Source organism: Onychostruthus taczanowskii, unplaced genomic scaffold (genome assembly GCF_017590055.1).
Source record: "Onychostruthus taczanowskii isolate IOZ18803 unplaced genomic scaffold, ASM1759005v1 scaffold76, whole genome shotgun sequence".
In the NCBI taxonomy this organism is placed as follows: domain Eukaryota; kingdom Metazoa; phylum Chordata; class Aves; order Passeriformes; family Passeridae; genus Onychostruthus; species Onychostruthus taczanowskii.
The window spans coordinates 1,195,739-1,222,340 of record NW_024505450.1 but is presented as its reverse complement, the minus strand read 5'-3'; the positions used below and the strand labels follow the sequence as shown (position 1 = coordinate 1,222,340).

At 45.9% G+C, this 26,602-nt stretch overlaps 1 protein-coding gene across 1 annotated transcript; it reads right to left on the bottom strand.

Annotated features, from left to right (window-relative positions):
* Nucleotides 1–16,647: 16,647 nt before the first annotated feature.
* RASSF10 (Ras association domain family member 10) lies at nt 16,648–18,389 on the bottom strand. The gene has a single exon (XM_041423273.1). It carries the CDS (start codon nt 18,384–18,386, stop codon nt 17,049–17,051), a length of 1,338 nt encoding a protein of 445 aa, XP_041279207.1. The 5' UTR covers nt 18,387–18,389; the 3' UTR covers nt 16,648–17,048.
* Between the last annotated feature and the right edge of the window lie 8,213 nt (nt 18,390–26,602).

Below are 26,602 nucleotides of genomic sequence, written 5' to 3'. Positions count from 1 at the left end.
AGGGCACCCCGGGGCCAGCTGGGGACAGAGCCCACCCCAGCTATCGTCCCCCCGCACAGCCCTCAGGAAGAGCCACCAGGAAGGCCTGCATGAGGGCTGTGGGTAAAACCACACCTCAGGGCGTGTGAGTGGGAGAGCAGGAGCAGTCCCAGCTTTGAAGTCTCATCCAGAAAGCAGGTTACCCGGGTTTAGGGCCCTCCTGTGCCTGAGGGGATCCAAACCCACTGCTCCCACCTCCTTTTGGAGCTCCTTAATCTCTGCGCTATGGGCTGCTCCTGGGTGGCAGTCACCTCCACCCTTCCTGCCAAAGCTGTGCCCACAGCAGGTCCTCCAGGACGCGCCCGGACCTTTCCCTTCTCCCAGACCTCCCAGAGGCTGCCCTGTGCTTCCGCTCCTTGTGGCAGGCTGACCATATCCCAGAGCCCTGGAGGACGTGGCGGGAGCTGGCCTGATCTAGCAGGATGCCAGCCTGGCAGCTGGGCACGGACAAATTGGGAAAAAAAGAAAATTAATTGTAGTCATCACAGTATTAAAGCATGCTTCAAGCATCCTTTTTTTTCCAATGAAAAAGATGTGAAACAAACAGAATTTCTCCCGCTCCCAAGGTCTCAGAAGAATGAGCATTTCTTGTGAAGCATCTGTGCAAACAAAGCCTTTTTGACTTTTTGGCCTATTTTATCCACATACAGATGTGGATTTGAGTATCTTTTTGTTCAAGTGGAACCCTACAATCCCAGACTACTAATGCCAGGATGGGAAAGGAAATGCATCCAGGACTTTGCTCTGAGCATGGAGTTAATTTAGGTATTCAGACCTAAATGCTTTGGATGGGGCACTGGTTGAAAACTTATGCCAGTAAAATTGGCTAAAGCGTGACACTTAACTCATGGTACAGCTGTTCTGTATTCTAGATATTCTGTGCCTATTAAGCTTTTCAAGTGAAAACCTAAGAGTGCTATACAAACAGTAATTTGTTTGAACTTTCTTATGGCCTGAAAAATTTCAAATTGCAGCCTTTTAAGAAATAAAAGCAATAAAGCAACAAGGTGTATATTTCTCTAGCAAGTAGTTCAAATATATAACCTTAATTACACCATAGCAAGGTTCTATTTTTGTTCTTATTGAAAAGAAGTACATAGTGAGGGAAAGAGATTTTTTCCCCTTCACACCCATCCTCCTAAAATCAGGAGTTAATTGTGGAACGTTCTGTGTTATTTCTATTGGCAAGAGCCACATACTTATTGTACAAGTTGCATCTAATTCACTACTGGGCCTATGAACAGGTACCCAGCCTTTTCCCCAGGTGGGAGAGCAGAGTAACCCAATAAATTGCTTAATAAAAGGAGTTGTTGTTCCTCCTTGAGCTTTTCTTGCTGTTACTTCTCTCAAGTCCTGTAAACTCCTGTATAATCCCCGGGGATGTTTTGCATAGTCCTGTAAGCACAGCCCTTTTGCATGGCTAGAGCTCATCTGTGCGTGGCAGGGATGCAAATGCTCAAAATGAGAGCGTGTTTTGATCGTAACATCAAAGTGTGTCTGGGGCAGAGCCACAGAAGCAGCTGGCATGCAAAGCCACTGTCACCAAGGTCTCACCCAATGGCCAAGCACTGATTCCCTGCCCATGCTCAGGGAGGGGAAAAGCTTTTACAGCAAGCTAGGGAGAGGCTGCTTCTTCCTTTTTCTCCCTGGAGCCGAGTTTACTGATGGTCTCTACTGTGAACAAACTTCTTGACATTAATTGATATAAATATATTTATCTAGACTACTGTGAAAAGCCAACATAACTGGCTTGTCCACCTCTTTTCAACTCTGCTTTTCATGGCTTGCAAAATAGCACACCCCAAAAATACCAATTCAAGGGGAGGGAAGGGAAGGGAAGGGAAGGGAAGGAAGGAAGGAAGGAAGGAAGGAAGGAAGGAAGGAAGGAAGGAAGGAAGGAAGGAAGGAACTACCAGAGTCCAGAATATATGCAGCCACTAGCCACTTTCAATTAAGCTACATAAATATTTAAGCTACAGTGCTGAAAGCAAACCAACTTAGAATTATGGATTGGTTTTATGGGCCATAAATTCCACCTCAGATATATCCTCGAGATTGACTGGGAGTAGTGCCAGTGACAGCACTTTGCTACTCAGTTCCTTTTTTTAGGTGAATCTTTGTGATTGGTTTAAGAGCTGCCACCTTTGTATTATGTTACAGTTAGCAGCCATAGTTCATCCTGTGAAAGAAAGGGTCATAACTTTTTGGTGCAGGACAAGAAAAAAAAAAAAAAAAAAGGAATTTTAGCTAAAACCATAAGCTGAATCATTAGAAGATTCAATAATACTCCTAAGGTTTGCTTTTCCTAAGGTGGTGTATTTGAAAAATGCTCACCAAGACACATTATATCGTCTTTGTCGTTTCCTGTGGTTTCTCTCTCAACCCTTGCAGGAATGAAGCCGTGGGACTAAGCTGCAGATAGCACTGCTCCAGTTCTGGAGCTCAATTAAGTGCCTGGTAAATTGCTCAGTTATGTGGTTCTGTTCCTGGTTTAGCAGCAACAAAGTGGAGCTAAAAAGTATCTGAATGAATAATTAACATGCTCCCATAAAGGTGGAATCTCCTAGGGAGAGAGTATCTATTCAGAAGAAGAAATATTGCTATGGCACTTGCATTGTGCTGTTCCAAGGCCTTGAATTCCTAGAGAAACCCAGTTGTCACAGTCATATTTTCTGAAAAATCCCTTTCCCGGGATTTTCTCCTGGGAAGCTGAGAAGCCTCAGAGAAAAAGGAAAATGAATTCTTATCTCATTGCTTTTCCTCTGTTTTGCTCATGTGGAATGTGTTTGGAGATTGTTTACCCACAGCCAATGATTGTTTCATTGGTTTCATGTGAGTTGTTTTGACTTATTGGCCAATTATGGCCAAGCTGTGTCGGACTCTGGAGAGAGTCATGAGTTTCATTATCTTTTCAGCCTTCTGTAAGTATCCTTTCTGCATTCTTTAGTATAGTATAGTTTAGTATTCTTTAATATAATATAGTATCATAAAATAACAAATTAGCCTTCTGAGAACATGAAGTCAGATTCATCATTCCTCCCTTCATCGGGGCACCCTGCAAATACAATACCCAGTATTCTGGTGGAAGGATTTCCCTCTCCTACTGCTCACCTCCCCACTGGTTTCCTGCCTCTTTCTCCCTGCTCCCAGTCCCCCAAGGCCACTGGCACCCAGAGATATGCTGAGGGAATTGGAGCCTGCAGCTGGAGAAGGCCTGGAAAAGCAGGGGCCAGAGGCAGAAAGGGAATAAATGTAGCAGGGAGAGACCACTCAGAGGAATGCAGCTGCAAGGTGAAGATACAGCCATGTGAAGACAGCAGATGTTGTCCCTGCTGGCAGGGTACTGGATGAACAGATTCCATTGCTCAGTGGAGATTCTATCTTGTAGGAAAACATCACAACTCCTAAAACCATGTCAAAGTTGCCTGCACCACAGCGGATGTTTTACATAAAAGTTAATATGAGTCTGTTTGCCTAATAAGGGCCTTTGCCAAGATGCTGCAGCTCCTTTATGTCTTGCCTTGGCTTCCCTGCTGAAAGGAGATGAGGAGGAGGGCAGCTGTCACTGTACCACACTCATGATGAAACAGTTTGCCTGCTGGCTGCTCCGTGCTGGGAAGGAGGAGGAAAACCTTGGGCACGCTGCGTTGGATGCTGGTTATAGCAGCTCACTTCTGTCAGAAAAGCCAGGACTTTTCCAGGCACTGGAACAATTAGCTGATGAGATTCCTAATAAGGAAGGAATAGTTTGGAACACATTAGAGCTGCTGCTGCAAATCCTGCTCTGTAATGCTCAGTCTCCACTTTTCTTTCCTTGGATGCTGTTGTGCAGTTGCGCAGGGAGAGAGCAGCAAGTGCCACTGTACCTGTTGGCTACTTTTTCCTTTGCTGCTATGAAGATCCCTTGTGGCTTTTCTTAGGGCAACGCATCTTCTGCAGGCTCCCCAGACTTTCTGCACTCAGCCTCAGTTCTCCTGTCAGCCCAAGGGTGAAGCACAGCCTGGATTTGGGCATGTTTGCAGTGTAGTTTCACCTGGAGTTAAGTGTTTGCTGTTTAGAAAGGCAAGGCTGGACACTCCCTGAGTGTTTGTTTTCAGGCTATAAACGTTTGCTGCTTGTGCTGAAGATGAGGAGGTACAAGTGGTCAGTATACATAAAATTGACTGGTTTTTTATAGATTAATTAGTGGTGATATGGTCTTGCCTCTTTTAACATGCTGACATAAACTTTTGGCAATGTTTTTTTCTTCTGTGACATTTTTTCTGAGCTAAGAGGATTTTTTTTTAATGTTTCTAGCAAGCAGTTTTGGCTAGAAGTCCAGCCAGCAGTAACGATTAAGATTTTCTTCTTCCTTTTGTCAAATTATAGAGGAAAAAGAAAAAAATAGGAGATTGATATCAATGCCTTACATCTGAGTGCAAGTCAATTTCTTCTCTCTAGCATAATTTACCAGCATAAAATTAATGTCAAGGCTTACTATAAACATCTGTTTTCATGCAGTTTAATACCATAAGCATCTCGAAACTATCAATGTATATCAATGTATATCAATGTATATCAATGTATATCAATGTATATCAATGTGTGCATTTCTACTTCCAGATTTTATGCAGTCAGGACAAAAATTATGACAAAGATAAAAGTAGCACACTACATAACATGATTCTACAAAGCCAGGTTTGGCTCTGGCAGTAATGTGTGGCTGTTGTGGGGATCCATTCCTGATCTCACTCCATCAAGGAGGATGGATCTTCTTACACCACAGAAGCAATTCTGTTATCAGCACCAGCACTGAGTGATGCTAATTGCAGCAGCTTCAAACCATGGCAAGCCTGAATGCAAGATTGCAGAGCTGAGGTTTCTTCCTTGATCAAAGGCAGCGATAGGTTTCCAAAGCTGGGGAAGCAGCAACTGAGGGTTCCTGTGCAGTGCTGCTGCCTCCAGACACCTTTGGGGATGTCTCATGTGGAGTATGAGAGATGTCCTTAGGTAGTCTTGGCAGCTCTTTACTTGGGTTTTATTCTGTGGAAGTAAATTGGATGGAAAAGCACTTCCTAGAAAGAGGTCAGGAGCTGTGATGATAGTTGGGTTTTTTTTTTTCCTTCCTGCAAATTTCACATCTGCTGAGCATCAGCTAGGTCAGGTAGCCACATGGAAATTTAGGCTTTCACAATAAGTCTTTCAGATTGTCTTGCTCAGTTACTCAGTGGAGCAGCTCAGATCTGGCATGAGATGTGGATGCTCAGCCAGGAGAATGCTTCAGTGTCATGAATGTGAGCGTTGAACAAGCAGTTCAATGGGACAGTGCTGGGTTAATTCACTTTCTACCCATGTATTACTATGACCTAGAAAAGTTGGGCCTAAGGAAAGAGCATTTATTTGACTGCAAGAAGGTCACCAGTGGTAACTCTGGGCAGGTTTCAGTGCATGAAATTGCAAAAGTTTTGTCCTGGTCTATACCCATATGCTTCCCTTCTTACTAGTTTACAGCTTTAAGTAACAAAGGCATAACATTTGAATGCTGTAGCAGGGCTACAATTTTCAAGAGGAGTCTAAGTGATTTTTGGCCTGTGTACATGTGTGATTTTCAAAAGCAGCAGCCTTTTGGGGGACAGTTCTGACTGGAAGTCACAGACACTTAAACCTGTGCCTCTTCTACAAGCGGGACTCGGGCTCCCAAAGGCGAGGTGCCTTTCGGTGCCTTACCCACACCCTCTCTCCCCTCAGCAAATCCTGCAAATGAAGCCCCTGCGGGCACATTCTGGGGTGGAGGTGATGTTTGATGTGAAGGCAACGTCTGTCGGTCCTGCCAGACTGGTTGGCTTGCGCTGATCCTGTTTCAGAAGCGGGGCCAAGCTGAGGCACGATCCCGCGAGTGACGATGTTTGCTCAGCGCCACGGACCGCGGCTGAACGCGCTCTCTCGGGGACTGCTGTGCTATTATTCCTGGAAATGAGTAATTCCCTCCGAGATGGGGGGTACAGAGGATGATGCTGTTTGCTGAAAAGAAAATTGGGCATGGGTGTGCCCAAGTGACAAGTGAGCAATGGACTCCTCAGCCGGAGAATGCCTCGTTGTGGGCTTGTGTTTGTTCATGGATACACTGTGCTCAAAAGTATGACACTCATCCATGTCATCAACATTTTAATATTTGTACCTTGGGCTTGAATTCGACCCTCGTTACACCTAGGGAAACATGCAGTGGGTTGTTCAGCTGTGTTTCATGCTGGTAGGGGTTTTTAAAAATATGAAACAACACCCTCAAAAAACTCTCCCAGAAAAAAAATAATTTTGGCCAATGTTATTGTACTGAAAGTTCTTTGCATTTGGATGCTGACCGGAGCTGGATCTTTTAGCTTTTGCACTTGTACGTGTTTAGGCTCGATTTGCCAGTGCACATAATAATAGATTATTTAATTAAGAGTCATTTAAACTGAAGACTGATTACATACTGCTTACAAACATTCCACTCTGAAATTAAGTTAATTTTGCTCCTTAGTAATTTGAATTTTTGCTTGTCCTTCATTGACATACTTTTTATCTGTTGATGTCTAAATGATATTCATACTTTAATTATGACATCAGGAAGAAAAATCAAATTAACCTTATTCATCTTGTGTTTACCTGAGTAGATTATGAACATGTGTTCTGATTTTTTGCAAACATTACACTGTTGAAAGAATTTGTTGAGAATTGCGAGGTGCTTTTGAAGCCTCTTTCTGCAATTTGAAGTGCATGTTCCAATGCAAAGAATTCTTTACTTCTAAAGAAGTCTTTGACTACCTGTCAAATTTAAAGCAAAGGATAAAAATAAGATCTTCTTTTCATTGCATCTCATCTTATGACTGAGCATGATTTTTGCTCAATAATTGACTATATCATGATTAATATGAATAGTTATATTAATGATCATGTGCAGTTAATCAAGATTCAGATGCATTTCTCATATTTGAGGCTAATTGTTGATAGAGATTTTGCAAGGCTCTAATCTGTTTTAGGCAGTGCGTCTGACTGCTGTAAGAGGAGACACAGAGCAGTAGGAAAAGGGCATATGCATGTCATGTGCTAAATATTTATAAAGCCATGTGAAATGTTGAAAGCAAGCTCCAATTGCACCATTTTCCCATGGCTTCCATTATTTCTGCTTTTCCATCCTCTCAGTAACTATTCAGGGCCTGCTCTTATTAAAGCTCATAATTCAATATCTAAAATACTTTCAGACTTAGACACCATGTTTGGTATTTTCCATTCTTGTGGCTGATATTATTTTGTTCATTAGCAATTTGAATGAAATGTAAATTTCTCACGGTAATTACATACTTAGTATCACAGCTACCTTCCCACGTACAAGCTTTTAATGAGGGACCAAACTTTTTGGAACTTGTGGAGCACTAATCACAGCAGGATTCTAGACAACAGAACCAGGCCTAATGTTCACTTGTACTCCATAATGGTTAGGGCTTTCATCTAGGCAGATCAAAAAGTGCATGATAAAATGTCTTTGGAGCTGAGAAAGACATTAGGGCTTTTGAGCCCTAATGAAAGATACATTCTTTCTCAGCATCAAATATTTGTGTAATAAAGCCTTTTGTGGCAATACAGATCTCCACAGCAGTGCCCTTCAGTAATCTAAACCACTCTGTTTATATGGATTTTTTTGGAGTAAAGATGAAAACCTCAGGACTGAGCTCAGTTCAAAACGCTCTACTGGCAATGGACTGCCTGAAGGAAATAATCTAAAGTGCTCTAGACCTCCTCACCTGAAATTGCCAGGTATGGCATATGGAAAAGAGAATATTTTCATGTTGGCAGAGTGTCACAGGCAGACAGCAATGGCTGGAGAGTTCACCTGTGACGAAGCCAGGCAGGCTTTGGAGCAGTACCTGCCCACCTGGTGAAGCACCTTTGTCAGAGCCACTCTTCACAAAGTGTTTCTCTTTGGTCAAATAGGAAGATTAAAATACACCTAAAAATATTAGGAAAAAAAATTGTTGGAAAATTTTGCTTGTGGACAGATCTTTACTGTATGTGTGGTTTTCTTTACTGCAGAAAGAAATGCAAATGTCCAGGAAATGGAGAATGAAACCTGTTTATAGATACAGCAGCGATTTATGCCACTAACATGTAAATTAATCAAAAATCTTCCAGAAATCATAAATTCTCAGGCTATACAATTATGGACTTGAGACTATCAATAAATGTGGCTGTGAAGTGCAGTAGTCTAGTGCAATGCTTTCCTCATACTCCTTGACCTCCTGTATTCTTCAAATGCTTGAAGAAAAATCTCCACACCTTACAGGGGTACAGCTCCTGTGGCAGTCAGGGGTGGAGGTAGATTTATGCCTCCTTCTCCATTGCCTGTGCCACACCACAGGCTGGAAGTGTGGGTCTAGCAGGGAGGAAAATGGACTGGGAACTGGGAAAATTTGCTTCTGTTCACACCTTTGTTGCTAACCCTCTGCAGACACAAGCCAAGCCACTGCAGCTCCTGTGCCATCATCCCAGCTGATGTCCGGCTTGTCTGCCCCAGCTGTGATCTCATCAGAGCAAGGGCTGCCTTGCCCTGTGTCTCCTGAAAATACATACCATAAGTTTCTACCTCGTGTGGTCCTATTGCTGTACCAATGCTAATTAAAATATTAATTAGCTCTCACTGAAAATGTACAAATCACTGGGTTAGCTGGGCACATCTTCAGGATTTCTAATTTGCCTCCTTTTACAAACAGGCTCTGATATCCTGGGCAAAAGAGAGGAGATTGTGCCCTTCTGCATAAGCTGGTTGTCTTACCCATCTCTGAACTAGGAAAACACCCATTCTTTCCATTCTTTAGTTTTAGAAGTAGAAGAAATACCAGAATACTGGTGTGGCATCTTAGATTGAACAACTGTGACTGAGCAGTTGTAAGCCTTGAGTTGAAAGTGTGTGGCAGACGATTTCTGAACAAGCAGTGTCTCACCCTTGTTAATTGCAAAGATGAAGCCCAATTGCTGATGACTGGAGGAGAAGAGAAAGGCATGGAAGTTCTGTGGGGAAAGGTTTGGAGGGAGGGGAAATTAAAGTTAATACTGAATATACGTTCTATAAAAGTAAACTGTTCCTTTAGGCATACTAAAGCTATAGGAGTTGCTAATTATGGAGGTGGTTATTAAGGTAAAATACAGAAAGGAGTATAAATAGATGTCCAATTAATATTGTCAAAAATGGTAATTGTATTCATTAACTAGATTAAGCGATCTACACGTGAATCACCCTGGTGACACATGATGAGAGACTTTAAACAACTGAAATTTCAGTCTCACTCGGCTGGCTTGTTTTACACAAACTAGTTTACAAAACATACTTGCAAACCCTGCGCAATGGTTTCTAATCTGGCTTGTGTAAACTGAGTAATAGGTCCGGATTTGCTTTTTCCTTAAGCTTGCCTATTAAGTTAAGCTAGAATAGCCCATTTTCTTTGTGCCACAGTTTTTTGGCAAACCATATAGGGAAGAAGAGCAACACAACATCCCAGGTTATAAAAGCAGCAGCTCTAGGAAAGCAGTGTATTGCAGAGAAAATGATGATATAAACTATGTATCATCTAGGGAAACACTCATTCCTCCATATTTACCAAGTAAAACTTGAAAGAAAAAAAAAAAATGAGAATGACATCCTCAATTTCTCAGCACAATTGTGTGTTGTAAATTCTGTAGCCCCTGGCCTTTACGACTGGGTGAAGAGAACCTCAGGAAAACACAAGAGTTTCACTGGTGCCTCTCTCCCCCTGTTCACCTGGCTGCAGTGCTCATTATTTTGTTGATATGTGGTGCTGTTATGCTGTGAAGATGCTGTGGCTGGATCTCCTGTCCCTCCCAGTTAGATGGTGACAGTGGAACAGCTTGACACACCACAAGGTGTGGTGGCTGTGACAGACTCTTTGCTACTGTGTAGGAGCTCATTCTTGCTCCCTGCTGCTTTCCTATTGCCCAGGTTTCTTGTGGGCTTTTTGTCCTTTCTTGTTGGTTCCCTTCAGGAAACTTCTCTCCAGCTGTGAGATCTGGGCTCAGTTCACTTCTCTTCTGACGCAGTTTCACTCTCCACACTTTGTCCCTGTCCATCCCCTCTTCACTTAGGCAGTGCAGAGGCAGCAAAGATTTCATTCCTCAGCAGAAGACAAAGCAGTGAGGCCCATGCTCATTACTGCACTGACTGGTTCATAAAGCCCTCTATGCCAGAATGCCATTTTCTTTTCTACACCTGACAGGTAGGGAGATGCTGTTATTAAAAATCCACACCCTGAAATCAGAGACTCTGTCAAAATTAATTCAAAATATTCAGAATTGGAATTGCCAGCTGACGAGCCTTAGCCGCCCCTGCTGGGGCTAAGAATGAGCAGTTTACAATACAGTGACTTCAAACCTATCTTTTGCTGTATGAGCTGAGGAAAGGAATTTCTGGTCAGCTCATTCCTGTGGATGGGCACAGCTGTATGGAACATTCTGTGTGTGACAGGACACCTGAAGCTCTCTGTGCTCCATCTTCCTGTGAAGGATGGCAAAATTTGAGTGCCTGATTCTATTTCCTGGCCAGGGTAATACTTTTTTGAAATGAAGGACAGAAAGTAGGGGACACAGAAAATGTGCAGGAACAGAGTTATAGAAAAAGATGACAACCTGGTTTTAAACTTTTAACCTGCTGGTGACTCGTGATTGCTGTCATCGGTCACTCCAAAAAGGAAACCAGTAATAGAATTACAAAGAAACCCTTCAGTGTGAAAGAAAGGGAAACAGAAATACCAGATATCTGCAGTTAAAAGCAAATAATTTCCTTCTATGCTTGTGGTAGGAAAAACAAGCACCAATGTTTTCAGAAGGTAATCCATATGTCTCTCTTATTTTCCAAAGTTACTTTTCATCTGTTCTTAAGATATGTCAGTCAAGGGGAGATTCAGTAGAAGGCAGAAAATAACCATATAAGGCTACACTGATAATTAAATGCATAAACTAATAGCCTGATTACATGTAAAAAACTACACTGTAAGAGATTAAAACAAGAGGATTACATTAAATTGAAACAAGGATTAAATATTTTTCCTAGAGGCTTTTAACACATTATCCAAAGACCTGCTCATAAGCACAATTTGACTGATGAAAATAAGTTCTTTTGGAGATAATAGACTAAATAATCACATAATTAGGCCATGTGAAGTGCAGCACTAGTAAGCTGATGATAGTACGTTTCAGACATGTAAGTGCTCTTTGCATGAGTCACAGATACTTTTTGTTTAGGGTTTTTTTGCTGTTTTGTTTCTTTTTCCCCAGTCAACTCTATAAAATCCCGAGACTGCCTCAGCAGGATGGTGTTCCGAGATCACTCTGCAGTGCTTCCAGTGAGCTAACAAATGGGAAAGGCTGTTTGTAAGCACTCAGAAGAGGGGAGAGCACACACTGCAGTGCTCGGGAGCTGAGGCACAGGGGACTGACTTTGCTCAGTGTTTTCATTGCAGCAGCAGCCAGGAGGCCTTGAGCAGACGAGGCCTCCTTCTGCCAGGTGCTGCACGACCACACAGGAAATACCTGCATCGAAAGCTTACTCTGCCAGGGAAACCAGACACCACTCCCTGCTCAACTTATTCTTCAATAGAAACTGTATCTTCCCAGCCCAATGCTCCACAGCAATGTCGCCCCAGAATGTCACCTGAGGAGATGTGCCCCCTTCCTGTGCAAGAAGTGCTCGCCTCCAAGCAGGAGAAGGGGAAAATTCCAAAAGTACCTTGGAAACGCGTTAAAAGGAGATTAAAAAGAGGTGGGGGGAGAGGGGACAAGGAAGTTGAGCAAGACTAGCACCAAAGAGCTGGTGGGAGCATGTCCTTAACCCATATGGCAACTACAAAAATACTGCTGAGCTTGTCAGGTACTACACAAATACAGAGTTTTTGTCAAGACACAGAAGACCCTTCCTTCCTTCCTTCCTTCCTTCCTTCCTTCCTTCCTTCCTTCCCTCCCCTCCCCTCCCCTCCCCTCTGGAGTCCCAGCAATCTGAAAATCTGAACAAAACTATTCATGAAATTCAGAGCAGGGGAGGAGCAGGTTGGCAGGAAGGAGGAAAGAAGTTATTGGGAGTGGAAGCTGTTTTTTCATGGAACATCAATGACTTTCCGGAACATTTTTGAAACTGAGGTAAGGGGATTGTGATAAAACTTTCCAAATAAAGCTTGAAGTGTAAACAAGCTGATATGAAGGGAGTGTGTAAAGCCTGCAGAAGCTGTATTTTGGGGGTACACTGTAATGCCCCAGCAGAATTAGTGCTGTTACACTCTAAGGAATCAGTGGCCAGCTCTGTGTGTCATTTAGCATGTGACAGTGTGTGACAATCCATCCTGCATGGAATGATAATGGGGGCCGTGTTTCTCAAAATACCATTTGACTATTTGAAGATAGTTGGCTAATTTGCACACAGAACCAAGATTTGCTTTGACTTTATTAATTCCTTTCCTGTTAAGCTTCCAAGTTCATTCAGCAATGAGAGTTTATAGAAAAGGAGTGACATCCATGTAGGCTCCCTCCCTGCATTTTGCCAGGCTCGTTTCTCTAAACTTTGTGTGCCAGCTCAGGAGCAATAATATCAAGTGACTTCAAAGGACAACTGCTCCCAACAATCCACAATGGCTTGTATTTTAACTCGTTAACCAGCACAGCTCACCAGACTTGTTATTTCAAGGCCTCTGCTGCTCTTTTCATGTGTTAAGCTACATTCCCAGCTCAGTGAAAATTAAAGAGGGGAGAAAAAATCCTGAAGTTGTGTAGAACTTGAGAGGGAGGTTGATTTTTGCACATGTGTCTCCAGACATAGGAACACAGGTTATTTTTAAAGTAAACCTGGAACATATATTTCATGCAAGGAGTTAATAATAAAGCTTAATGACATGTTTTCCTTTTCTCCCACCCACCTACCTGCTTTCCTCCTTTGACTGTATCTTGTCTGAAACCTGAACCATAGGCTCCTTGGAAAAGGATCTGTCACCATAAAACAACCAGACTGTGATTTGGCTGCCTACATGCTGGTTTGGAATCTATGGCAATAATTAATAGGTCATTCATTTTGCATGTCAGTGGTGTTCATTACAGTAAATGTTATTTTCCTCCCGTCTTGAGGGCATCAAATGATATTCCCACAAAGTGCTTATTCAAACTGGCAGATCTCTTACACAGGCTAAGAACTAGAAATATATCAATTTCAACGCAGAGTTTTCATTCTGATAATATTGCTTGATAGTGGGTTTTTGAAACAGGGTCAAGGCTAAGAGCTGCACTGTTTGGCTTATTTTGGATTTAATATAGGTGAGTGTAATTGATGTCAAATAAGTTTCAGCTCCAGCCTCAGTTTTCCACTTTCCAAACCTTCACTTAGACTGTGAGTGGGGCATATTTACAGCCTGAAGGAAGTTTTGCCAGCGTGCGAGTCAGCACAAAACAGTGCCCATTGCTGAAAGGATCAGTTCCACCTTTCCAAGGGCTTTCAATTTCTCATTTTTACCACCGTACCTTGTCGTTGCCAAAAACATTTGTGTGACTGTGCATCGAGCCCCATCAGGGCCTCACCTAAATTAAAGTTTTGGGATTTTTTTTTTTTTTGCTACCTGGTCCCATGAACTCCTGTATAGGCACAACAGAAAGTGCCATGTAGGGTCAGAAAAAACGTGGCCAAAGGCAGCAAACACACAGGACCTACTTGTGTAGGAGTGCTTTGTTGTGCTTGCTTAAAGGATGCCTGAAACTAAGCCCTGATGCTACTGTGATTTATATCTCCTGGACAAAAGTTTTGATTTCTGGAGCTATTTTCTGAGAAAAGCCAGGTGGCCTCAGTCCATGATGATTCCTTTGAGAAGTAGGCTGCTCAATAGATAGAGCAACCTGATACCATACACAATTTACATAAATTGTAGTGCTGTTAGGTTTTTATTTAATTCACGGCTGTCTATCTCTGTCTTAGGAAGACAGAAAGATTAGGTTGGAACTGACTCTGAAAGATAGAAGAGAATGGTATTAAAATATCCCCAAAGCCTGTGTTTGTTGGATCTTTCATCTTTCTCTTGGTGGTGCCGGAAGGTAGATTTCCATCATGGTGTTGGTCAGTGTTTTTTCCTGCTGCTATCTCCCTCTCCCATTCTGTCTGAACTGCAAAGGAGATAAAAATTCTGCCCTTCTACCTGTGATTCTGAATCAGCTCTCCTAACCCTTGGCTATGTGCCCAGCAAAACCCCAGAGCCAAATTCCCTGACAAGCATCCTGTAGCTTGTGTCTATTATCTGAGTGAGGATATACAAGCCCAGAAGAAGGGAAGGGAGAAGTGCCTGGTCCAATGCAAACAGTGATTTCCTCTACTACATTAATGTTTTAATAATGGTTTGAGAGCGATAGGGATTTGTGAGGATGTTGGAGTTCAATCTGTGAGCCTCTTGCACTTGTAACTGTTTAAACATAAATAAATTTACCAGATTTCACCTGCATGATATAAGAACACACTCCAATAGGTGTTCCTAAGAATTCACTCTAGCTCCCACCAAACCCTTGAGAGTACAGTGCCACCTGCAGCGTTTTCAGCCCTGTCCTCACAGGGCAGGGGCCAGCAGCTCTGCAGGGCCATGATCTTGTTTGGGCTAAGGAGAAGCCAGGAGCAAGCACCACAAGGTGCCCACGAGCATGGCCCTCAGCAGCCTAGAGGAAAGACCTGATGCATTTCCCTGGGTGAGGATGAGTAGGCAGACTCTGCTTTACAAGTCTGAATTCCCTGCCTGCCTTCACCTCGTGCTGCACAGACTGCCTGGTGCCTCTAGCAGCGCCCAGCCATGTGCCGCTCGTTTCTACAACTGCTCTCTTCTTATTTGCGCAGCGTGGTAATGGAGAACTTGCGCAAAGCCAGCTCAGGTTTATTGCTCACATCGGTGCCTGGGGAAGCTGTGAGCAGGTCCTTGCACCACCCACCCCTTACATCCACCCCTTACAGCAGTGGGGCTCCCCCTCCCCAGTTGTTCTTCGGCTCTGCTTCCACAAAAATCCAAATTCCTCACTCTGGACGTATGCTGATGCTTCTAAATGCCTCTGCAGTGCCCCTGCAGTGGCCAGAGCTGAGGACAGTGCACTGCTACTTGTACCTGAGGGAGTCCCTCGTGCCATCAGAAAGTGAAGGGACGATGCCATCATCCCTTGGTGTATCTTTCTACTTGTCTTGCACACGAGGTAACACCACAGAATCTCAGTCCTGGCATGATTTTTAAATCACACTCAAGTGGGAACACTAGTTTAGCTTTATTAAGAGTTTTATTAGCTCTAAAAATAGGTTCTTAAATATTTTCCAAGGTTGACTAAATATGAAAAACAATTATATAGTCAGTGTTTAAAATAAACCACAGTTTGTTACAAATGAGACCCATTCAGTGGAATAACATTTATCAAGAGTCATAGCATATAGAAAATTGTACAGCCTCTCCAAATCCAAAGACAATATTTCTCTGCTTGCACTTCAAACTGAGCAGCTCCTGAACCTAATTTTCTGATGTCCAACAGAATTCTTACCAACAAGAACACTGCAAGCATGGAACGCAGACTTTGGGTGAGAAGGCTGCAAGATTTTTAATGAAAATAAAGAATTGGTCTGTTGGCGTACCCCTTTTTCTATATGATTTCTTATTGTTAAATCAAAACTTTTATAAATAGTCTTACATAAATAATAATCTCAGAAGTTTTAAAAAGTTCACACCACACCATCGGACCTGACTCAACATTCTCTGGTCCCTCAACGCTTAAAGTATTTCTGCAATTATTCTGGAATACAAGAATCCTGAATGTCTCTTACTGCAAGAGCAGACCATTTATTTTGGGCAAGAGTTAAGCTGCAGAGGAAGATTTGGCAGTTAAGTGAAATGCATGTTACAGCTGATGGCTGCTTTTTTGTTTTATTGGAATAACTGAAAAGATTAAGCTGTAGTGCAGGTAGGGCTTGAGTCATGCTTTTATCGTTGCATCTCTTGGCCTGATATGAACTATGTTATTAAAAACGGTGCTCAACCTGATTTTGTACTTTGTTTATCTACAACCAAGCTGAGCCAAAGATCAGCTAGCCTAGTGAAAAAAATGTAGTTGAAGGCTGTGTACATACAGGCACTGCTAATTGCCTTCCATGACTGTCAAACGACTACAGATACTAACAGATTTCTTAGTATGCCTTTAAACAAAGCACTCTTATCTATGCATAAGGAAAAGCACTACGCAGAGCAGAGTTAATACATGTTAACCTATATCTTGATTTAGTTTGTTGTTCAGAAAAAGAAAAAAAGGAAGTGATTTATCACCCCTTTTCGTTGCCAAAAGGAACTGCAGTACCGTCCAAAAGCTGGCGCCCTGGGAGATCCCAGTGTCAGTAGGACTGACGCCTCTTCTCCTCCGTAGTGTTTAAATGATCAGCAGCTTTGCTGTAGCGACTTTTTTGCCTGTAAAGGAGCCGGGTGTATTTGTGACGGCCAGTAGAGCCCAGTATAACCTACCACAAGCCACCATCTGACTCTGCAATGCCGAGAACCTGTTCGGGAGATGCTGATCCCCGCTCAGGAGCGCGTCCTGGCCCTTTGCTCGTGAAGAGCTCACCCGGGGCAGCCCCGGACTACAGCGGAGACATCGTGGGCAGCCGGAGCATTAAAAAGCCCGGCAAGAGAAGCTTCGGAGAGAAGCAAGCGGCAGGATTTAAGGAGCGAGCAATCCCAGACGTGAATGAAACACAAACACGCTGCGGGTTTTCTCTTCCTTAGATAAAAGTACCGGCGAGCCAGCCTAAACGCTGCCCGCGGATGACTAGTCAGAACAAGTTCCAACTCCAGAGCTCAAATTAAAATGTTTCCTCTGTGTGACTGCCTCCTGCGCCGGGAGGTTCCTCGCCTGCCCCACACCTGCCCGCAGTCCTCCGCCGCCCTCTGCCCCGGCACCCCGCTCCGCCCGCCCTGCGCCCGGGGTGGCTGCGGCGGGCCGGCCGGGCGCTACACGAGGGACTCGCAGACGGGCAGCGAGTCCGAGTCCTGGCTGTGCATGGAGCTCAGCCCCGTGTCCGAGTCCTCGTCGTTGTCGGCGCGGTCCTTGCGCAGCGCCCGCGCCTGCTCCACCCAGCCGCCGCCCGCCGCCGCCGGCCGCCCCCCGCCCGCCGCCCCGCGCGGCTCCGCCGGCGCCTCCGCCACGTCCAGCGTGCCCAGCGTCTCCAGCAGGCGCTGCAGCTCCCGCTCCTTGTCCTCCCACGCCCGCTGCGTGCAGTCCAGGTCGCTCTTGACGGCCTCCAGGTCCGTGCTCAGCTTGAGGCCGATGTAGAGGCTGGTGCTCAGCTGGGTCTTGACCCGCTCGTGCTCCAGGTGCAGCTCGCCCTCGCCGCCGCTCAGCTCCGTGGTGTCGCAGTCCGTGTCGGCCAGCCCGGGCCCCGCTGCCAGCTCCAGCTCCTCCCGCCGCCGCTTCATCCAGCGCTCGTTGAGCTCCTCCTGGATCTCGGCGGCCAGGTGCTCCAGCAGCTCCTCCTGCTGCGCCCGCTGCTCCTGCAGTTGCAGCACCTCCTCGCACTTCCTGGCGTAGTCCTCCTCGGGGCGGCCGGCGGCGGGCTGGCCCGGCTCCCGGCCCGGCTCGGACTCGCCGCCGGCCGTGCCCACCAGGTAGGTGTCCTGCACGTAGTTGACGCCGTGCCGCTTCATGCGGTCCAGGTGGATCTTAGCCTCGTACCTGTCGATCTCGCGGTCCAGCTCGCGGAGCCGCTGGATCTGCTGTCGGATGGTGTGGTCCTGCGAGAGCACCAGGTGCACCAGCGTCTCCATCCTCTCCGCCGACGAGGCCTCCCGAGCCAGCGGCTGCTGCCTCTTCTTGTTGATCTTGGCCAGTTTGCGGAAGGCTTTCCGCACCACCCGCCGCTGCCGCTCCTGCGTGAGCGCCAGGCTGGCGCGGGCCGCCCCCAGGCCGCGGCCGGGGCGCTCCTTGCTCAGCACCACCCGCGCCTCGGCGCTGCGCGGCCCGGCGTTGGGCAGCGAAGCCTCGCTGCGCACCAGCACGAAGCGCACGTTCTCCTGCTCGTCCCCCCACGCCACCCAGAGCCGCAGGATTTTCGTCTTGTTGGGCAGGATCCTCTCGAAGCCGCGCCACTTCTCTACGATGCAGTAGGAGTGCGGCGGCCCCGACAGCATCCCGCCGGCGGGCTCGGGCGGCGCCGGGCGCTGCCGCCGGTGGTGGCTGTCCTCCAGCAGTACCCGCACCACGTCCGAGCAGGTGGTCCGCCGGGAGAGCCCGGAGATCAGCTTCTCCTCCTGGCAGATCCACACCGAGATCTTCCGCTCCTCAGGCTCCATCGGGGGCGGCGGCGGGCGGGCGGCCGGGGCCGCGGGCTCAGCGCTGGCCGGGCAGCCGCTCCATGGGGAGCGCTCGGCGGAGGCGCGGCGCTGCCCGTCCGCCCGGCTTCGGCGCGGCCGGGATGCCTTGCCGTCCCCTCCCCGCCCGCGGCACCCCGCCCGTGCGCTCCCCCAGGCGGGCGCCCCGCGGCTCACGCCCCGCAGCCCGCGCGGAGTTCCGCCGGCGCGGACACTTCGGGGCAGGTCGCCGTCGCCTCCGCGTCCTCCTTGTCCGTGCGCTGCCTGTGCCGTGAACGAGCGAGCGAGCGGCGTCGGGGACCTTCCGAAGCGCCGAGGGACAAGAGAGAATCCTGGAGCTTCAAAGGGAAAGCCAGAAGTAGTGAGGAATTTCCAGTTTTAGTAAATCATCCGCCTGTAATTAGGAAATTCGTGTTTGTTAAGCACTTTGCAGATGAAATATGCAAAGGACGGGAATGTCTAAGTGTTATTAAAATACTAGCTGAGCCAGATTTTAATGGGAGCTTGCTGTGTACTTTGATGGGAACGGGATCGGTCTCGGAGTGCGGATTAAAATTAGAAGATGGGAAAAATAGTAATAAAACGCAGGGTTATGGCACTGATTTTCACTGATTGCATCACAGGGTTCATGGACCTAGGCTTTTCTAAGTGATTAAAAAACTACTATAATGGGCAAGGAAAGAAAGGTGTCTCAAACCTGAAAGCTGAGCTGTACCTTCCGAGGGAGTTTTAGAGCCAATAAAATCGGTGTGCCGTGTGGAGAGGGCTTTTGCCTGGATAAGGTTTGTGCTCCAGTCAGTGGAACAGAACGGAGTCGTGGCATTGCAGCCTAGCTCCTGTCACTCTGCTGTTAGAAACAGCGGAGCTGGGGCACACCAAACAGCGAGGGAGCAATTATGTAGCCTAATGTCCTCTTTTCCTCTAGAGTAACAGGCTCGGTGTGGGCAGTGCCCGTGAGAGCTTCTGCTGTATTGCCACGGAAGGACCAGTCCTGGGGAAGAAATCCTGCTCCTGCTCTAGGTGCGTAACTCAGCTAATTGCGGTGGTGGTGTGTGATGTGCAGCCTCCTGTCCCGCGAGGAAGTGGGCTGAGGGACCACCGACTGCCAGCATTCCTGCAGCTGAAGATCACAGGGATCATGCTCCTGCTGCCAGCGCCCCTTTCCTGTATTGCTGCAGGTCAAAGGATTCCAAACCGAGCTGGCCACTGCGTGTTGCAATAAGGGCACGTGAGATAGGGGTGATGGGAACAGGCTGCATTTGCTTCCTGGCCACAGCCACCTTACCTTAAAGCTGCATATTCCTGCCCAATGGCAAAGCCTGGCACGGCCAGTTCCAAGGGCAAGGTGTTTTGCTCTCAGGATGTGTTAGAAGTGCTGGATCGCTGTGCTTTGTGCAGAGGAAAGTGTTCCCAAGGTGTGCAGGTTTTGTGTTCAGTGGGTTGGTTATGCCTAAAAACATCATCCCCTCTGGGTCAGAGGAAGGTGGGTCCAGCAGTGGCAGTCCTGTAAGAGAACAAAATGACCTTAGCAAAGGGGGTGCTCAGGACACCCCTGACAGCTCACACTGCCCCGGAATAATAGGGTGTTGAGCAGGAAGGGGATGTGAAACAGGACACTGTGATTCAGCTTTGACTCTGGGAGGTTCAAAATTTTAAAAAACCCTTCAGGAGAGTAGGAAAAGAAGCCTTGCTGCTTTCATCAGGCTGGTAGAAAGTTGGAAGAACAGACCATTCCTTGTTGGGATTAATGAGATAGTGAGAAAGTGTCCAACTCCTTTACCGGTAGTTCTTTGCCTTTCCCATTTAGTTTTCGTCTTGTTTTACATGTGTTTCCTATGAGAATGTCTTTGTACCTATTTTCTTTTGGCAAAGAACAGTACAGGAAGAGCAGGTTGTGATGTGAAGAGGCATCTTATGCTCCCCACAGGTCAAGCTGCTCCAACTTGTCTGACTGCCTGTATCTATCCGGTATCCAAGCCTGGCTTTGTGCAATGAAATTGCAAGATGATCCTTCCATCTTTCCATGACCACATCTCTGTGGATGGAAAGCTGGCTCTGCCTCCCCAGTGAAGCCCCCAAGGCAGCATTGCCAGAGAGAGGATGAAGATGTTGGCAGTTTGGTTGGAAGCAGTACGGTACAATTAAGATTAAGAAGGCAAACACTTGATTTCGGTAGGATGTGTGTGTGTGTGTATGGTCCATGGTTAAAAAGATGGCATTCAAAATTCATGTTGCTTCATCTCAAGTTTAACCCTCAGGAATTTGGGTTTAGTCTGTCTGCAAACTCAGGAAACTGCTGGCAAAGCTTCAAAAGTTTGTAGTGCTGTATCTAAAGCAAAGTTTGGGTCCTGCTGTGCTGCATCCCAAAAGGCAACTGAAGGCAGGCAACCTTTTGCCTTTCCTCTCAGGATCTTAAAGCATCCTGCAGAGGAAGGTGGTGCTCTTATCTAATTTTAAATATAAGAATGCTCTGGCATAAAGGAATCAGGTGCCTTGCCTAAGGTTGTGCAGCAAGGCACTGGCAGTGTCATGAAGCAAATCAGGTTCCTTCACTCTGGCACCATTAGGCACTCAACCCCATCCTCTCCTCCTCTCCTTCTTTTAATTATTCCGTAAGAAAGGGAGGTGAGGAGGAATATATTAGTTCAACAGCTACAGATGGTGATAGAACCAAAGTGCAAACTCAGCAGATAGTATTTCCCTCTGGTGAAGCAATGGGAGAAGGTGGCACCTGGGCTCCTTCAAACGTCTCCTCCCTGGTAGAGGCAAATCTCCTCCAGCCGACTGTTCCTGCAAACCAGCAGCACCCAACAGCACCACTGGAATATCAAATTGGAGAGAAGGACAGCTGCTCCTCTCTCCACTCCCTTCCCCACAGAGCAGTGATGCATGAGGTCTTCTAGAGCTTCTGCAACAAGCATATCACATAATTAAAATTTAAAATGTAGTAACTGTGGTCTCCTGCAGCGCAGAGGCTGTTTCTGTACTGCCTTATCACTGCACAGCTGACAGCACACTCTTTTTCGGAAGCACAATCTTCCTTGATAGAATGCTATCTGGTGTCAGAACCCAGGACATCCCTCTGGGTGCCCTGGATGGCCCAAGTTCCTGGCAGGGGCTCGGAGGTTCTGGCAGGAAGCCAAAGACACTTGGGAATTCGATCTCAATCCATGGAGCAAATTACCAACTTTATATGAACAATTAATGGTCACAAAAGTTTAAGTAGCATAACAGTAGTTGTCAGAGGGTGAAAGGTGGAATTTTGAAGAATTTTACTTTCGGGGTCTAGGGGACAAGATGGAGGGATTTGGGCATTGTCCTGTTCTTCTTCCTTCTTCTTCCTAGCCTCCATCTTCTGGGTGATGGTAGCACTAGGATTGGTGTAAAGTAGAAAGTCACTGTCTAACATAGGTGACAGGTACTGGAACATAACTGTAATAAAGTACACGTAGTTTTTAGTATAAAGAGATAGCACTGCCTCAGGGCAGAGCAGTGTGCCTCGGACTGACCTGCTGAACAGACCTCGGCAGGCCAGACAGAAAATGTTTTAGATAAGAAATAATAAACAACTGTGAGAACGACAGCCGAAGACTCCTGATTTCTTCTTCGACAGCCAGGTTGGGGAAAAGAGACTTTTAATACATCTTGGGAACAGCTTGACCAGAGGAAATCCCAAGAATCCGGAACTTCCTTCATGGCCTGTATTTTTTGGTGTGTTTTATAAATTGCAAAAATTCAAAGTTGATGATGCTCTTTAAGAGCTGCCTGAGCCCCAAATAAAGGAAATTTTTGAGCTTAATATTCTAGGCTGTATTGAAAAGTTCAAGTCCAGGTATAGACTAGTTTATTTTTACGAACTACAGGAGAATTACAAGGCCAAGTGATGAGAAATCAGATCTATTTTGGCATTTCACATGAAGTTCTTTCTATTATTTCCTTTTCATTGAGGTGTGCAAATAACTTACCAAGTATTTTGTGATAAGAACAGCATTCCTATTAGGGGGTTGGATGCTGAGGTATCTGTTTCTGGGTTTTTGTGGGTTTTTTTGGTTTTGTTTTTTTTTTTTTAATTTGAGCTGAACTGTCAGGACTATTTATTTTGGTTTTATTATTTTAATATGAGCTGAACTATCAGAACTGTTGCAGCCCTGGTATTTTTAATAAGCAAAATTATACAAGACCTTATCTTTAATTCTTTGAAACTAAACTGAATAAATACAAATGTATTTTCTGCTTCCATAATTCGTATAGCAGGAATGAGGAGGTCTTAGAACCCTCTATTTGAGACACAGAATTAATTTATTTTAAATGCATTTAAATGGAGAAAGTGTATGGATTCACATTCAGGGTATTTTTCTTTTTTTCTACAGTGAAGTTGCTTTTACTTTTTAGATCACTCTCAGGACAATTTACTTATTTTTCCTGAGGTTACAGTTCAAAAGAATACAGCCTAGGTGGATGAGCCAAGGCAGGCTGGAACTGGTAATCTTTTGAGCCATCACTGTCTGGAGAAGCTGCTCTTTGTTGTGATGCTGAGCAGCAACGCTGCTTTCCCAGCTCCTCTTCCTCTGTTCCTGTTCAATCTCATTTTGTGAGGTTTAGCTCTCAGTCCCTTTTATTTGTTGCTTTCTAACATTTTGACCCAAAAAACATGAAGGAGTCCTGGGACGGAATCTGACTGGGAGTGTTACAAGCTTCTGCAGTGGCTGCTGACCTTTACAGATTGATGAACAGGGAAGGGGCTGCTTGAACTTGCAGGTCACTCTCTCATGGGTGCTTTTCTCTTTTGTACCCAGTTTTTCCTGATGCTATAAAGCTGAATAACCAAATCATGCTGTGAATAACCAAATCATCCCTAGTTAGCATGCACAGAATGAAACACTTGAAAAACTACCCCTGTGCTAGCAGCAGTATGCAGACTCCAGTCAAAGCAGTTTGTAGTCTTTGACTTGGAAGAAAGTTGTTCAGTTTGTATCTGAGCAGCTTCAGGCAGGAGAGTGCTTTTTACTTTCAGGTGTTCTGCTGAAGACAATGAAGGAACTGGCACTTTTGGTAAAGATGAGTTGTAAGAAGTGTAATGAACTGCTGAAGAGCTTCTGTAAGCAATAAGCTCTGTGACCTCTTGACCCATTTCCTTCAGTTCCTGGCAGCTGATGGGCGCTGTCCTGCTTCTGAACTCGGCCTGTGCAACCAGTACAGGTGACATATCTGGAAATCTGGAGTCATTCCTTGCCTCACATGGCTGGTGGTACCTCCATCCTTGTGAGATCCTTTTGGGAAGGCTGTGGTGTGGCCCATTTGCATAATGGCAGCCCATGCTGGGTTATATTGCTTTGACTGCTTCGTCCAATGTCTTCTTTTTTCATGTGCACACACCCAGAGTACAAACAGGTATGTCAGAAGGAAACTATCTCCAGAGAAATCAGTGGGGGCTGCATGGGTAAATCCCTCTGCAGTGCTTTCAAAGGGCAGGTACGTCTATAGACTGCCATTAGAGAAAATTGTCAAGACATATATTTATATTAAAGTGCAGCCTGGCAGTCTTGATGGGCTAGATGTGATGTAAATGCATGGGAGGAGACTATCTCTGCCTTGGAGGCTCAGCCAATGTCATGCAGCAGGGTGGGGACACAGCAGAGATCAGTGCTAAGAATCCAGATTTCCAGCTTCTCATCTTTGAACAGAGTATTTAGCAATCTGGGATTGTTTCTTTGTTAGATGTACTGTTGGGACAGAAAAAAATTCTTCTCCCTTCACACCTTCTGTTTCAGATTTTCTTTTGATATAAATTAAGAGGACAGAAATAATTTAATGGAGCAGAAAACTTTTTCCTTCTCATGTGCATAATAGGTACACAAAGCTTTGATCCTAAGTCAGCAGAGCTGCACCAGTAAGCTTTAGCGGAAAATACAAGAAAGATCAGACTCAAATGATGGCTATAACCTTCCTTTTCCAAAAAGTATTAAGTATATTTGAAAATGGTTTACTATTACTCTAATAGATTGGTCTTGGTTTGGCTACTGCAGCCTTGGCTGCAGATGTCATGAAATAGTGGGAGGCAGCAAGGAGGGTGTGCAGCAAGTTCAAATTCCTGGACTGCAGGGGAGTAAAATTTGGCCTCTTCAGGGACCTTCTTGGTAAAGTCCCATGGGATAGAACCTTGCAGGCAAGATGGGCCCAAAAAGGCTGGTTAATATTTAAGGATTGCCTCCTCAAATCTTAGGTGTAATGTATCCCAACAAATTAAAAGTCAGGCAAAAATACCAGGACACCTGCTTGGATGAACAAGGAGCTCCTGGACAAACTGAAGTGCCAAAAGGACACTGCAGAGGGCAGAAACAAGGACAAGTTTTCTGTGAGGAATGCAAGAGACTGTCCAAGCATCCAGGGATCACGTTAGGAAAGCCAAAGCCCTGGTAGAATTGAAGATGACCACGGACATCAAGGATGACAAGAGAGCTTCTACAGATACATTGGTGATAAAAGGAAGACTGGGAAAATGTGGGTCATCTCCATAAGGAAAAGGACACCTGGTTACCTGGGACATGGGGAAGGCTGAGATATCCAATGGCACTTCTGCCTTGATTTTCATCAGCAAGGGCTCCAGGCACACCCCCTGAGTTGCAGAAGGCAAAGGGACTGGGGTAATGTAGAACCTCCCACGGCAGGAGAACAGGTTCAAGATCATCTTAGGAACTGGGAGTTGGACAAGTCACAGGACCTGATGAGATGCAGACACAGGTCCCAAGGGAACTGGCAGATGAAGTTGTTAACCCGCTATCCATCAAATTTGAGAAGTCATGGCTAGTCCAGTGAAGTTTCCACTGACAGAAAACAGGGAAGTGTAACCCACATACTTTGCCACTGAGGGCAGATCGTGCCAGAAGAGTGACAGACATCATCTACCTGGGCTTGTGCAAAGCATCTGACTTTGTCCCACACAAGACCCCTGTGGCCTTCCCCAGGGTCGGTGTTGGGACAGCTGTCATTCCACATCTTCCTTGGCAGCATGGGCAGTGGGATCCGTGCACTCTCTGCAGGTTTGCCCACAACACCAAGGTGTGTGGTGGAGTCAACATGCTGGAGGGGAGGGATTTCATCCAAAGGGACCTTGGCAGCTTGAGGGGTGGGCTCAGGCAAACCTCATGAAGTTCAGCAAGGCCAAGTACCAGGTCCTGCAGGGCAATCCCAGGGAAAAAGAAAGGCTGGGAGGGGAGCAGCCCTGACGTGGGGATGCTGGTGGATGAGAAGGTCACCATGAGCCATGAGACATGTGCACTTGCAGCCCAGAAAGCCAAACAATCTGGGTTGCACCCACAGCAGCAGGTGGAGGGAGGGGATCATGCGCCTCTGCTCTGCTGAGATCCCAGCTGGAGCACTGCACCCAGTCTGGGGCCTCCAGCATAAGGATGTGGACCTGTTGGAGCAAGTCCAGAGGAGGGTGATGATGATGCTTAGAGGGCTGGAGCACCTCTGCTGTGGGGACAGGCTGGGAGAGCTGGGGCTCCTGGAGAAGGGAAGACTCCAGGGAGACCTTATAGCACCTTCCACGCCTAAAGAACTACAGGAGAGCTGGAGAGGGACTTTTTACAAGGTCATGCAAGACAGGGGGTAATGGCTTTACACAGAAAGAAAGTAGATGTAGATGAACAGAGGAGGTTCTGCACTATGACAATGGTGCAGCACTGGCACAGATTGCCCAGAGAAGCTGTGGCTGCATCATTGCTGGAAGTGTTCGAGGCCAGATTGGGTGAAGTTTTGAGCAACCTAGAGGAAGGTGTCCTACTCATGGCAGAAGTGTTGGAATTAGATGGTCCATAAGGTCCTTTCCCACCCAAAACAGTCTACAGTTCTGAAATACTCAGTGCAGATATGGTAATTTTAATTATTTAGCACTTGTAACTTCTTTGCTTTTACATTAAATGGCTCTCTAATCCCTTGAGAACACGTTCAAGTGTCTCACTTCTTGAGTGCTTCTTTCTTTAGTTTTGACCATGAAGCTCCAAAGAGATGAACTAGATCATTCATTACCTTCTTGAGATTTATCATTAACGCTTTTAACTACTCCAAATACTCTTGTGGATTCTCCCCAAGCCAATTTGTGAATATTCTTTGGAATCCACCTTGTCTTCTGAGTAAGGAAACTCTGTGTTCCCAGCAGCACAGAGGATACAGAATTTCCCACAGAAATACTCAGA